At 34.9% G+C, this 14,959-nt stretch overlaps 2 protein-coding genes across 2 annotated transcripts; one reads left to right on the forward strand and one right to left on the reverse strand.

Moving 5' to 3' along the window:
* Positions 1–135: 135 nt before the first annotated feature.
* On the reverse strand, positions 136–3,731 carry LOC131530562 (interferon-induced protein 44-like). The gene is made up of 8 exons (XM_058760901.1): positions 3,301–3,731; positions 2,004–2,496; positions 1,813–1,876; positions 1,539–1,734; positions 1,293–1,445; positions 1,042–1,213; positions 824–924; positions 136–746 (listed from the first exon to the last, which is right to left on the reverse strand). Exons 2-8 carry the CDS (start codon positions 2,494–2,496, stop codon positions 567–569), a joined length of 1,359 nt encoding a protein of 452 aa, XP_058616884.1. The 5' UTR covers positions 3,301–3,731; the 3' UTR covers positions 136–566.
* Positions 3,732–7,149: 3,418 nt separating this feature from the next.
* rab11ba (RAB11B, member RAS oncogene family, a) lies at positions 7,150–14,102 on the forward strand. Its single transcript, XM_058761275.1, has 5 exons — positions 7,150–7,284; positions 10,645–10,840; positions 11,930–12,123; positions 12,212–12,292; positions 12,827–14,102. Exons 1-5 carry the CDS (start codon positions 7,245–7,247, stop codon positions 12,970–12,972), a joined length of 657 nt encoding a protein of 218 aa, XP_058617258.1. The 5' UTR covers positions 7,150–7,244; the 3' UTR covers positions 12,973–14,102.
* The last annotated feature ends 857 nt before the right edge of the window (positions 14,103–14,959 follow it).

The following is a 14,959-nucleotide window of genomic DNA, read 5'->3' on the forward strand; positions in this document are numbered from 1 at the left end:
GGTGCATGTGTTCTGTTTGTTTGTTTATTTATCTATTTAATTAGAAATGTTAAATTATATGTAAATAAGTACACACACACACACACACACATACACACACACACACACACACACATAAAAGTTTAGTTGTATGTGTATAATTAATTATTTAATCTTGCACAGTCCTGAAAGACAGTTCAAGCACAGAATCAAAAAGTGAGCACTTTTGAGAATCAAAAAGAATAAGTTATTTTTTATGCCTATACAGATTTTAGCATCTTGAAGTCTCTGACTTTCTCTTAATTTACAGTACTATCAAATCATTCACCCTTATCATGGCACAACAATATAACAAGAAGAAACTACAAAAGCAACAATGATTATAATGTAACATGCAACTTAAGTGATATGAACTTTGTTTGCAATTCCCTTTTTCCTCCCTAAATGGATATTATGTATGATTATGAAATATCTATGGATAAACAGTGGAGAATACCAATCTTCAGAGTTAAGATGAACCATTGTTGATCTAGAAGTATAAACCCTATCACTGCAGTACTTTATGGCCTAAATTACATGTACATCATCTAGTCGTCTGCATCAGCATCAGCATCATCAAGATAGTCGTCTGCTAAGCGAAACATCTGCTGTAGAGCGGAGAGAAGCAGGACGTCACAGTTGAGCTCCAGCTCCAGCTCCTGACTGTAGTTCTTCACCGGTAACACACAAGACACCGGCACACCCAACCGAGAGCTCACCTCCTGAATCTGCAGACACAAAACAACATCTCACTCACTCTGAGTCCTGTAGCAACAGACCATGTGATCATGTGACCGTGTCTCACCTTTGACTTGATGTAGGAGCTGGCATAAATTTTATAAAGGTCTTTCTCTACATGAGGACATGCTTCATCTACTTTTGTCATCAAGACCATCTGAGGAATATCTGAAATTGTGTAAATAACCAACATTTTGTATAATAGTTCACTTTTGGCTAACTGAGTATTTGGGATGTGTCATAAGTAAATTATAATTTATCCTTGAACATTGTTAATTCTCTCACCCAGTGAGTTTATTTCTCTGCGTATCACAGCAAGTTTTTCCTCTAGTTTGTCAGACATGAGGGAGATTTTGCTGGCGTCTATCACGTACACCACACAGTGGATCTTCTCCTGCAGAGATGCAGGTCTGGAGGCCTTTTGGTCATCGGGTCGAAACGGAGCTGTGGAGTTGAACTGAATCGAGAGGATTTAGCATGAAACAAACATAATTTCTACTTCAACCTTCATTTATTTTTGAGATGAGTGCACTTACTTTATAGCGGTCTGGTACGTGACCTTGAAGAATGCTGCTGATGTCCTCAATATCCAGTCCTGCACCTGATTGCTCCTCGAGTCCCATGGTGTCACACAACACAAATGGCAACGGCTTTCCTCCACGACCATCTTTCACTGGATATGTGCGAAACTACCAACCGAGAAGAGAATCACATCAAGAGAAGTTCCTCAGACTGAAGAGAGACTTCTGTAGGAAACATTATGAATCCTGTTGAATCTGTACCTGTGTGGTGAGACTAGTGCCTGCAGATCCTGACATGGCTTTGTGGGTCACATGACCAGTGAAGATGGAGTTGATGGAGTTGAAGAAACTGGATTTTCCAGCACCTACAGGACCGATCATCAGGATTCGAGCACGCCTGACAGACGTCACCAGGGGTTTATAATTCCTGATCATTTCCATAAGCTCATCTCTTCGTCTAAGAAATCACAACTTCATTATTTAAGATTAATGTATAAAGTCAGCAACAATGAAAGAACATTGAGAGTAAACTTACATAGATGTCCACCGAATATTCCTCCATGGCTTCTCCTTCTCCTGCCTTCCCCATATGTGACATTCTGATAAATATTGAGTAAGATTATAAACCTCTGCCGAGTACGGTTAACAATAGCGATTAAACAAGTACATTTTTAGAGGCTGGACTTATATTTACTACATGACAGACACTTTTTCTGATTTACTTACTCTCTTTGACTTTGTAGACCTCACATTCAGTCAGCTCAGTATCATTCCCATACAGTCTTTTAGCATTGAAACTGTATGATTTACCTCCTTCATTATACACAACTTCGCCATTGCCATTGCAAAAGGTCAGCTGTTGGCCAAAGTTGGGCATTCCAGCATCATCATAACGTGCATAATTTCCACTGTTAACTTTGCTGTAGACAGGGTTCTTGCCTTGAAAGCTGAACAGGAAAGCTTCCCTATCGCTAATATACTTCTCACTTTGAGCATAATCTACACTAGTGTATCCACCAAAGATGTAGCCTGAACTGTTGTAGGCTACAAGTAAAGTGGGACCCTTATTGTCACATCTCTGGTGGAAGACAGCAGCTTGATATTCATGAACTGAAGCTTTGTAGAGAAGAGTCAGTTCCACATTCCCCAGCAAAGCACAGAGCTGTTCTCTTTCCTCTTCTGCTAAATTAGAAGTGACGGGACCAGTCCTTTTTTGCATCTTTAAGGCAAAACAAAACAGCATGCAAATATAAATTTACATACAAATGAAAAATGCGTTTTACTAAATACACTGGAAAAAAAAAACTGCAAGCATTGAAATAAATGTGAAATTTTGAAGTAGAAAGAAAATGGTATTTTCTTGTGAAATGTCCAGTAATCTTTGTTTTATTAAAAACTTTGATTTTTATTTATTTATTTTTTTAGATACAGTGTATAATGGAAGCATTAACAGCTGAATTAAAAATAAAAAGGGATCTTTGGTTAAAATTATGTATCCTACACTTAAAAGGTAGCAACACTTTACAATAAGGCTTGTATATAGTTCGCTTAAACTAACAATGAACTTACACAACATTTAGGGCTAAGCATTGGTTGATGTACATTTGTATAGGCTACCTTTAACATTAAAAGATGGATACGTTAAAATGATTCATTATTGGCGAAGGTAGCCAATGCGTTAATTAACGTGAATATTGAAGTGACACTCTTGTCTTTTTTACTATTAAAGAACACAAATGGCAAGCCACACTTCGACAGAAACGATCCGTTTAGCTGGAAATGAAACTGAAACCAGTGGCGCGTGCAGCATGAAAAGGATAAATGGAATAAGCACGAGATTTTGTGTTTTTGTTTTGTTTGCTTTTAAAAATTTTTTACTGTAATGCAATAATGTTTGTAAAAGATCTGGCTATTATTAGATATTCTCGTGTGAAATCGATAGAATTACAGTAAAGTTTTTGCATTGTCTACTTTCAAAATACATAGAATAATAAATATCTTTATGATTTCTATATCAGCTTACCTTTGTAGCAGTAGGCTATCTTTGTGCACGAAACTATGAAACAGCTACTCTTCGTACACCTCAGAAGGACGTGAATTCGATGCTGTCTACCAAGAAAACGTTATGTTTAGGGTAGCGTGGGGAAACCTGCCCCTTAAGCACTTAAACGTTTTCTGTGAAACAAAACTTAGATGTGTCTCTATAATAATTAGCCTATCCTAGTTTTTTTTTTTTTTTTTTTTGGTGGGCAGCGGCGGACTGGCCATCTGGACGTTCTGGAGAAGCCCATTCGACGGCGGTCAGCCTGGCTGTCAACATCAAAGACAAAGTGTCACACTGAGTGACATTGACGGCCGACAAAAGGGGGCGCTAATCTATTTTTGTTTATAAGAAAACGAAACTAACACGAAGTGGGCTCGTGATGGCAAGCAAAAAACGTGAAGATAAAGGCGGTTTGAACAAGCTAAAAAATAAAAAATAAATAAAAGCGAACAGTTTACCTTTGCCCTCCTCTCTCATGTAGCCTATGAGCACTATAGTAAAATCCCTAGTCGTTCACTGTTATTATCACTCCGCATTTCATTCATAAAGAGACAGCAGCTATTCTAGGTTTATGTTTATCATTGTCATATTATACGTTTTGCGTTATGCTTTTTTTATATATAGATTTCAAGAATTTTAGTTCATAAGATAGCCTAATACATTTATTTCAATCCATCGTATAATTTGTAATGGTTTTACTGGTTATAATGAAACTATTATTGGTTTTAATGGAAACTGTAATGGTGCCTGTTGGTCTCTGCTGGTAACTGGTCGTCTTCTATTGGTGGCTTTAAAAAAAAAAAATACACTAAATCCTAATATATCCCAAAACACACTACAGGATTACTTAATGGTTAAAAGTTGATGGTTTGTAATGTTTGTAATGGTATTTAAATCATTAGAATTTCTGTGATGGTTTCTATTGTTTTTGGCAGAAGGGTCACCATGGGTATTGTGTTATTTGCCATAAATGCGACAGGATTGCTGTAATATTGTGAGATATAGCGGCTATTTGTAGTTGTGGTGGGCCTATTTAGGAGAAAATCCAGGGCCGTTTTTTACTCCCAACAATTTTCTTTATACATTTACAGCAAAACCAGATTATAAGCAGTTTTTGCTTAAAATTAAAAAGACAAGATAAAATAGTCTATAGCTAAATGTGAATATTAATGAACCATGTTGAAAATCAGCCTGTTTTAAAAATAGCTATTGTTGATGCTGGCTAGCTAACTAGCCTGATGCTAAGGTAATTTTGAATATAGTCCAAATATTTTTAGATCACATTTGATGGAATAGCTATATGATTTTCAAGTCATGGTAACTAAAGCAATGCATTTTACCCCAAGTGGGTATTCTATTCTCATATCATATATAACTGATGTTCTGCAAAACAACAAGGTTACAACACGTTTTTTTTCTCTCTCTTCTTACTGCTCAAAATTAAATCACTATATCAACAGCAAAAATGTATCTTGACTTCATCTAGTGGTTATTTAGGGGAAAACAGCCTGATTGTAACGCGCTCCTTCTCAAAGATAGTATTGAGAAAATATCAGATGTTTAAAAAGGGTTGGGAAGGTTACTTTTAAAATATATTTTACTACAGATTGTAAAATAAACGCTTTAAAACGTACTTTGTAACGTGTTCCGTTAGATTACACGGGTTTTGTAATTTAATCTAAATAGCTACTTTGGAACACCAAAGGTCCTGTAGAGAAACATGACATCCACCAAACATAGGACCTGGTTTCCTGTGCATGATATTTTTCACAACAGCAGTTTTCCACAGTAAGGAATTAAGAAAATGTACAAATCATCTGGTTCAAAGGTTTACACCCCTGCTCTTAACCCTCTGATGCATTGTGGTCACTACAGTGGATATTTGGAAGCCATTTTGAACCATTTAAGATGTAGCATCACTAATGAACCCCCAAAGTGTTGTCTGATTCCATTTAATTATTGTCTTTTTATCTTTTATATATATATATATATATATATATGTGTGTGACCCTGGACGACAAAACCAGTCTTAAGTGTCAATTTTTTGAAATTGAGATTTCTACATCATCTGAAAGCTGAATAAATAAGCTTTCCATTGATGTATGGTTTGTTAGGATCTGTTTGTTAGAATATTTGGCTGAGATACAACTATTTGAAAATCTGCAATCTAAGGGTGCAAAAAAATCTAAAGACTGAGAAAAATGCCTTTAAAATTGTCCAAATGAAGTTCTTAGCAATGCATATTACTAATCAAAAATGAAGTTTTGATACATTTACGCTAAGAAATGTACAAAATATCTTCATGGAACATGATCTTTACTTGATTTTTGGCATAAAAGAAAAATCAACAATTTTGACCCATACAGTGTATTTTTGGCTATTGCTACAAATATACCCCAGCGACTTAAGACTGGTTTTGTGGTCCAGGGTCACGTATTGCATAATAGCCTATATTCAAAATGACCGCCGGAAAAGGGGATGCTTCATGTACCTTGGGAATAAGTGTCTACTTTTATTCTCAGAAAACCAGACAGGTACAAAAAATATTTTTCAGTTAAATAGGATGTCAGAAATCAAGATTCATCCAGATTATGAATCCAGAGATTTTAACAATATTTTTCTAATACATTTTTTTCTGTGACAGAAAATATATCTGTCTACTGCAGTGGATGTCATGCACCAGGGTATAATTCTGCCTATGGGCCTATATATAGGTTCTGTCTTATTTGTATGTTTTATTAAAATTATTATATAATTTACAGAAATATTAAATAGTCTTCAGATTTGATCATTTATTTCAATGCTTACAGTCCATATTTTTTTAATAGGTCATATAAAAGTGTATAATGTATACTGTATGAGTGCAGATATATGTATGCATGATTGCGCTCAAGTGTGTGGCGGGAGGGTGTGTGTGCTTGTGCGTGTTTGTATTTGTGCTCATATGGGTATGAATAGCCCGATCTTTATTCAAGCAGATGAATATTCCTTCTTGAGGATGAGTACATATTTTCACCTTTTGTAATAGTTATGAGTTATGAGTCCCTTAATTGTCCCACAGAGTGAAAAGAAACAGAAAAGAACTGTTCAGGGACAAGCAAGGGACTCATTAACAACTATTACAAAACATGAAAACATTCATGGATCATCTGACACAGTTAAGATATGTAAATATTTTTTTGTATAGGGCAATTTTTTATCAAATCAGTTATTTTGTCTTGTGAGGTGTATGTAAACAACTGTTAGGCCAATGTGAAATATTTTATTCAGGACAGTACAAAATAAAAATAAAATGCAATATCTCTTAATTTTAACTTTTAATTTTGCATTTTCTGCAAGGGGTATGAAACTTATGAGCAGAACTGATGCTTTTGCAGAGTGTCTATAATAGCCTAGCCTACTAATACCAATACTAACACTACTACTACTACTAGGCTACTACTACTACCCAGAAGAAAAATGGTTGCTAGCAAGTACATCTCGGAGACGGACGTCTGCATTTACATCTGCAAGACATATTTTTTTTTAGAGTGTTTGCTCATCTGCAATATGTCTATTATTATATGTCAAATAGACATAAAATTCCTTAGGAGAAATAGAAGTAAATGAGACTTGAGAAATATTTGAGAAAAAAGGAGCCAAAACTGAGAATGTGGTATAAGAAACATAGAATATCTCGTTATTGTCTTGCTGCAATCTCTATCATCAAGACTCCAGGAGTATTTTCTAAGCTCATTCTACCATGTATTAAAACTAAATCAGATTCTCGGTTTGTGTATGAATCATTCAGTCCGACTCGTGAGTCGGTTCAAACGGTCATTAAAAAGATCCGACTCGTAAGAACGATTCGTTCACGAATCGGACATCGTTAATCAGGAGAGGTCTGTCGCCAAACAACAACATTTTAGTGCGGTAAACCAACAATGGGGACCCGTGACGATGAATACGATTATTTATTTAAAGGTCAGTATTTTATAATGTATCAAAAATAAGAATAGACGTGTTTTCTTTTTCTTTATTATCAACGAAAACATCAAGTTTCCTGATGACTGTGGCTAGAAGGGTTAGCTGGAAAGCTAGTTTACTGGCGTTAGCTATCGAAATATTAACCGGTGACTTTCGAAGAATCAAGTGCTGATAGTAGATTAATACATTTGAATATTGAGTTTAATGATTTGCATCTTCCTTCGACAGTATGGAAAAACGATAATGCAATTCGCTTATTTAGTTAGCATTATGTTAGCCAAGCAGCTAGATAGCTTCCAAACTAAAGTGAGCTAAATAACTAGCTCTTTTAATGCAATCAGTTCATACCTAAACAACAAACTAAATATGTTCTGCTCACTTCAGCGGGTTTTGCTTCTATACCAAAAACGTCGAACAACCTCAACTTTTGTAACGTTAGTCGTTTAGTAGCTCTGTGTTGCTTAACATTTTGTGTGGTTGCTAGGCCTTAGGAAACTTTTTTTTGTCGTTTATTACACAAGAGTCACTTCTTTATGTTCACACAGGCCGAATTTGGCCATTACCTGCAATTGTAAGCTTTTCTGTAGCTTTTACTGTGGGCAATATAGTTAAATCATTAAGCTGACGCATGAACCCTGTAATGTAATGTGAAATTGACAACTGTAGATGATCATGACGTCATTGTAAAACATATTTTTGGATGCATCAAATTGCTTCACTTGCATGTGCATATATATCTTTGTGTGTGTATGCATATATATCTTTGTGTGTGTATGCATATATATCTTTGTGTGTGTATGCATATATATCTTTGTGTGTGTATGCATATATATCTTTGTGTGTGTGTGTGTGTGTATATGTGTATATATATATCTTTGTGTGTATGTATATATCTGTGTATGTGTGTATATATATCTTTGTGTGTATGTATATATCTGTGTATGTGTGTATATATATCTTTGTGTGTGTGTATATATATATCTTTGTGTGTATGTATATATCTGTGTATGTGTGTATATATATCTTTGTGTGTGTATATGTGTATGTGTGTATGTATATATATCTTTGTGTGTGTGTGTGTATGTATGTGTATATATATCTTTGCGTGTGTGTGTGTATATATATATGTGTATGTATGTGTATGTGTGTATGTGTATATATATCTGTGTGTGTATGTGTGTATATATATCTTTGTGTGTGTGTGTGTGTGTATGTGTATGTGTATATATATCTTTGTGTGTGTGTATATGTGTATGTGTGTGTATATCTTTGTGTGTGTATGTGTGTATATATATATATATATATATCTGTGTGTGTATATGTATATGTGTATACATATCTCTGTGTGTGTGTGTGTGTGTGTGTGTATGTGTATATATATCTTTGTGTGTGTATATGTATATATATATGTATATGTGTGTATATGCTATATTGTTTAATTATTAATAAGTTATACATTTAAAAGTTCCTTCCCACATTGGGTTCCTGTTTTTACACAGTGCCTTTAAAAAGAGTTTCAGTATGTGACACAACCACAGATTTCTGTTGAGGTTTTACAGATGTGCCACTTTGGTTATTTTGAGATTTCTTGTTGAAAGTTTTGACCAATTTTTAGGTGTTCTCCAGTATATCAACAACCGTTTTGTGAATTACTTCAGGTTTCCTCTAGAGAAAATGAATGCTGACCACATTGCAACGGACACAGTATGAGCTGATTGATATTTTCTAAGCATTTCTCATTCCTTGTATAATTTGGCTAGGCCTGTATTTTAGTGTTTATGGTGTCAGATTGATGGAGCGAATGGGAAATGACAGTGGACGTGTGTGCTGGTAGATTACGGCTTCTCTCTTATCTCTATGGCCTCGTCATGTAGACGTAACCAGGATGGCTGACTAATCTAGTAGGGATGGGACGATACACCTACCTCCCGATTCGATACTATCAAAATACTTGGGTGCTGATATGATATGTTGCGATTTTTATTTATTTTATTTTTTTATTATTATTTTTTTTAAAGATTTCGATTCTACAAATATTGCAAGGCGATTTAATTTATTTACTTTTTTTTAACTCTAGACCATGGGGAAAAGTTGAATGATACACTTAATAATACAGACTGTCACAATAAAATTTTAAAAAATAACACGCACATCTTAGCAGTCATTTTTCCTGTTTTATTTCAGTTTTCAGTAAACATAAACAAACAGCCACAAAAAGTCCAATAGAAAAATACTTTTTGAAATAAAGTGGCTTTTGAAATAAAGCGCTCATCAAACTAGTTCCATTAATAAAATGAAGAGTCTGTCAAAGCTTTCTTTAACATCAAACTTAACTCGAAAGCCATTCTTTAAATTACTGGACTGCATTAAATAAAATATATAATATAATTAATCCCTTAGCATTCCTAAGGTCTCTTTGTGAATGGGATTTGTAACAAAACAAAAGCAAATTTATTTCACAAAAATTAAGTGAAGACCGTTAAGAATATGATTTATAAGGTAAGGCTATTAAATGGCAGTCCCAAACTAGTTTGTGTTAATACAATTAAGTTGGTTTGAGCCACCGCAGTCATTTAAACACATACATTTATTTTATATGTATTTTTGGGTTATGGAAACAACAGTTACCATGGTGAATATACAATACTAACATGAACTGTTAATGAAATGTGGAAACTGCTCCTGAATATCATACCTTCATGCAAATCCTTCCCAGTTAACACACGCAGTACCAGTTATATAATTTGTCGGTACTGTACTTTTATTTCACTCGTTGCATGCTCGTAGTTTCTGCGCTTTAGTGAAGTGATATACAGCACGGCGCCACGTAGAAGAGTACGTGCTACGAACACGGTATAATATCTGACAGGACAGGATAGTTCGTTTTTCTGAGGTGAGAGACTTTTTATTTCGTAACAAGCGACCCACCAGTTGAGAAACGCTGAAATACTCACCGATACAACACATCGAGGTAACTTTCCTCCGCTTCGTATATAAGCAAGGACTAAAATAAAGCAATGTATTTAAAATGACTTAATATTGATTCTGGTATAAAAAAATCGATTTCAAAATCGTAAATAAAAAAAAACGCGATAGTTAGGTGAATCGTTTTTTTTGTCCCATCCCTATAATCTAGTGTTTTTCTGCTTTTCAAATGATGACATTGTATTTGCGCTTTGGATGCATACTTTGGTTTGTGGTTTACTTTCGAGGACTCACATGGTAGATTGTATCTGTTCTGTGCCCTTCATTTCTTGCGGTGATGGCTATGATATCTTCTCTATGGATATGGTTTTTATAAGAGCAGCTGTGAAGCTGTCTTGTTCAAACAGTCTGATGTTTTATTGTGTTTTCTAGTGGTGCTCATTGGAGACTCTGGTGTGGGGAAGAGTAACCTGTTGTCTCGTTTCACTCGGAATGAGTTCAACCTGGAGAGCAAGAGCACCATTGGTGTGGAGTTCGCAACCCGCAGCATCCAAGTGGACGGCAAAACCATAAAGGCCCAGATCTGGGATACAGCGGGACAGGAACGCTACAGAGCCATCACATCAGCGTGAGTACATGAAGAAGTAATTAAATCTTAACCCAGAGTTCTGTGTGTGGGATGAATTTTTATACCAGAGTATGGCACTGTTAGGACCTCCCATGTAGGGTCCTCAATGCACAAGATTGAATGTCCTTTGTGTGGGCCATCTGGCTCACACCCATCATCTCTATGAGCCAATTAATTCACACTCATCAGTCTGTATGGGCCATTGGGTTCACATATCTTCATGATTTATCATAATAATTCTATAAAAAATGTTAGTTATTGATCAAATTATTTTAAGTTAATTATTTATAGTATATTTGTTGTAGAGCTGGTTAAAATATTATTTATTTACTTTTTAGAAATATGGAAAATATTTTACTCTGACTAAAACATGTACTAAAAATATATATTTTTTAAAAACAAATTATGTGAAAGTAATTTTATAGAATTGTTAAAATGAATATAAATCTATAAATAATAATAATTTATCTAGTAATTAAATACATTAATTTTAGCATTATTGGTAAATTATTTTTTAATTAATATACAATTAATATGGAGTATAATTTAAATTCTGTTTAATAATAGGAGGATTTTTAAAGTTATATCTTATACTATAACTATAGTACATACAGTAGCAGTATAATAATACTGTAAATTAAAAATAAGTTTATAATTGATAATTCTGTAAGTGATTTCATAGAGTAATTATTGATCATTTATTTGATGTATGGCCCATGATGGTATATTAGTTAATGATAAAATAATTAAATTATAGTATAATTACAGTATAATTAATAATAATACTTAATGTAAATAAAAAGTAAAATATATAAATTGATTACAAATAATTTCTTTTTTTTTTTTTTATCCACTGCATCATTTAGTAAAGAATCATGGTTGAATCGTTGTCAGAACAAATTTATTTGGTACTGAAATTTTAAAAGCGTTGCGTCTATCACTGTTTAAGATACTGCTCAAGAGCGCTCAAATCTTAACGGGAAATGGACATTTTTAAAATTGCAGTACTGAATGGTATCGCGGTCGGTTCTTTTGACAACACTGCTATATAAATTTTTAGTATATGTTTTACGTGGGTCTCTTTCACAGATACTACCGGGGTGCAGTTGGAGCTCTTTTGGTCTATGACATTGCAAAACATCTGACTTATGAGAATGTGGAGCGCTGGCTGAAGGAGCTGCGGGATCACGCGGATAACAACATTGTCATCATGCTGGTGGGCAACAAGAGCGATTTGAGGCATCTCCGGGCCGTTCCCACTGATGAGGCTAGAGCTTTTGCAGGTAAGCATTTCCTCCTGCATTTTCATGTCGTTTAGTGTGAAAAGATCTACCTGAGGTGTTAAATTATCTCTCATCTTTTGTTCTACAGAGAAGAACAATCTCTCCTTCATCGAAACATCAGCTTTGGATTCCACAAATGTGGAGGAGGCATTTAAAAACATACTAACAGGTGGGTCCCGATCGTAATTAAATGAACAGTCACATTATGGTACGTTCACACGGGGTGTCGAAGCTTGACGCTTCACATCATAGTGACAACAGCTATCACATTACTTTTCTGATGTTGCATGAAGGCATTTGGCTAGCGACTGCGCTAGGGTTTATGCGTAACGCAGTCTGATTGGATGACGCCTGTGCTGGAGCTTGAAAAGTTGAAGTTTTTCAATTTCTGCCGTGAGCAACAGCAGTGTTGCAATGCAACAGATCCACACTTCAGTTCCACAATGCATGACATGAGAAACGCAGACGCCCCGTGTGAATGCACCGTTAGTGAATTTTCAGCAAAATGTAGTGGCCAAAAATCTGCAAAACATAGATTGTGGGAAATATTTCATCCTCTTGCGACATTACTGATCATGTGGATTCCAATAGAAATGATTTTCAATGATTGTGGCCACCGAACAGCATTGATGTGACCGCACCTTACTACATTCACATTGTGCACTAAATGTCTCTTAACATGTAACGGCTCTTTTCGTTACAGAAATCTATCGGATCGTATCACAGAAGCAGATTGCTGACAGGTCCATGCACGACGAGTCTCCCGGCAACAACGTAGTGGACATCAGCGTGCCGCCCACTACTGATGGTTTAAAGGGCAACAAATTTCAGTGCTGTCAGAACCTGTGACCCCACTTCCCCCAGCTCTACCCCCACCCTTGGGCTTCAGTTCCCCTCTATTTATCTCGGCTTTGCTCCTGTGTGTTGTGCTATGGCTACGGCTCTTTCCTCTTTTTACCTCGTTGTGATTTCCACGCTAATTCTAGACATCCCTTAGAAGCGTGAATCTCTAGGTAACATTCCTTTTCCTTGTTTTGGGGGGGGGGTTTTGTTTGTTTGTCCCTCTTTTTTTTTTTTTTCTTTACTATTATCCACTGTCTGAATTCACGTTTTCCTTGGAAGTGATTATTTGGGCGCTGATCGTGTGATCCGCTCCTACGGAAAAGGGATGGTGAGGGATCAGTGTGTCTTCGGCTTCCTCTGATGGTTATTCTCTGGGATCCACACTAAACGCCCACCGTCTGTTGAGCCAGATCCCTGACTTGGGATAAAAGGGCAAGTTTTTTTTTTTTTTGAAGAAGAAGAAGAAAATAAAAAAATCAGATTCGTCTTGGATCGTGCGGATACCAAAGGAGGGCTGCTGTCATCTTTATTTCAATTTGTAAACATTTCACGCGTCACACCTCTAGTCCTATCCTGCAATATTTTACGCCAGGGATGACCGGTGTGAAGTTGTGCAATTTGATCAACGCGTTCAAATTGCCGTATATATAGCAGTTATGTGAATGCGTCTATTAAGCATTTCATGAATTGAGAAATTATTCAAATAACAGTTATATATATATATATATAATGTATGTAAACTATTCATTGCATTGCTGAGGTATTATAGCTCTTCAGTAGGAAAATGCAATGGTGCGCAGTGTTTTAGATGGTCAGTTGTTTCACCGGTCTGTGAAAGTCCATATATATATTTGATTGTTTGACTAAGTCATATGGCTAGTTTGGAAATGCCTTATGTTTTCCCATACTGTGATTAAGATGCCTTTTTCGAGTGTGGTTATGTGACATTTACACATCCATGAAGTCACAACAGCTGTTTTGCCTTTATCAGGTTACATTAAAATGGAAAATAAACCAAATTACTGTCACAATTGCAGTTGTGATTTTTTTAAAATTTATTTTTGGACTCCATATTGCACAATATGACATGTCTGTCTGAATCTGTACCTAGAATAAATGTCATGTGTCACATGGTTGGTATGACTCAAGCGATCTATTTCGTTTCCATGTCACAAGCTCTTTAAAGAAATATGCCAGGTTAAGTACATACATTTGATGAGTGTTTGGTTACACATAAAGACTGATGTCTTATGGCAAGAGTGTCTTTGTTGGTCAGAATGTAATATTTTTTTAAATCTAGGACTTAGTAAAATTACTTATAGAAAATCTATCTTATTTTTTTTTCGGTAACACGTTACAATAAGGTTCATTAGTTAAACATTAGTTAATGTATTAACTAACATGAACTAACCATGAGAAATACATTTGTTACTGTATTTACTAATCTTCGCTAACATTAGTTAATAAAAATACAGATGTTCATTGTTAGTTCACAGTGCATTACCTAATGTTAACAAGATTTTAATAATGTATTATTAAATGTTGAAATTAACATTAACAAAGATTAATAAACGCTGTATGAGTGCAGTTCATTATTAGTTCATGTTAACTAATGTAGTTAACTAATGAACCTTATTGTAAGGTGTTACCTTTTTTTCTATACATTTCTATTTTCAAAATAAGTGACCAAAGAAACCTTTTAAATTACCTCCTTAAAATCATAAAAATACAAAAGAATGGGAATTAATTATTTTTTTTTTAATTATAATGACTTTTCTTTAACAGTTAAAAATAAAATAAAAGTATTTAAGCACAAAAGTGAAAATGAAATCTTTATAAATTATTAGGTTTGGCATAATCTTTTTCAATTTGTTTGCTTTTTTTTTAAGTATGATTCTAAACATTTAGTGACGTTCTTAGTCTGATACAAATGAGAAAAGGGAGAAATTTATACAAAATTAACAAGATAACCAAAACGTTCAAAAACAGTGAC

Source organism: Onychostoma macrolepis, chromosome 22 (genome assembly GCF_012432095.1).
Source record: "Onychostoma macrolepis isolate SWU-2019 chromosome 22, ASM1243209v1, whole genome shotgun sequence".
Classification (NCBI taxonomy): domain Eukaryota; kingdom Metazoa; phylum Chordata; class Actinopteri; order Cypriniformes; family Cyprinidae; genus Onychostoma; species Onychostoma macrolepis.

Coding starts and splice junctions, on each gene's coding strand:
- rab11ba (XM_058761275.1), top strand. CDS start 7,245: ATGGGGACCCGTGACGATGAATACGATTATTTATTTAAAG. Junction 7,285..10,644: donor ATACGATTATTTATTTAAAG/GTCAGTATTTTA, acceptor TGTGTTTTCTAG/TGGTGCTCATTGGAGACTCT. Junction 12,124..12,211: donor TGAGGCTAGAGCTTTTGCAG/GTAAGCATTTCC, acceptor TTTGTTCTACAG/AGAAGAACAATCTCTCCTTC.
- LOC131530562 (XM_058760901.1), bottom strand. CDS start 2,496: ATGCAAAAAAGGACTGGTCCCGTCACTTCTAATTTAGCAGAAGAGGAA. Junction 1,446..1,538: donor GCACTAGTCTCACCACACAG/GTACAGATTCAA, acceptor CTCGGTTGGTAG/TTTCGCACATATCCAGTGAA. Junction 925..1,041: donor CAGAGAAATAAACTCACTGG/GTGAGAGAATTA, acceptor ACACAATTTCAG/ATATTCCTCAGATGGTCTTG.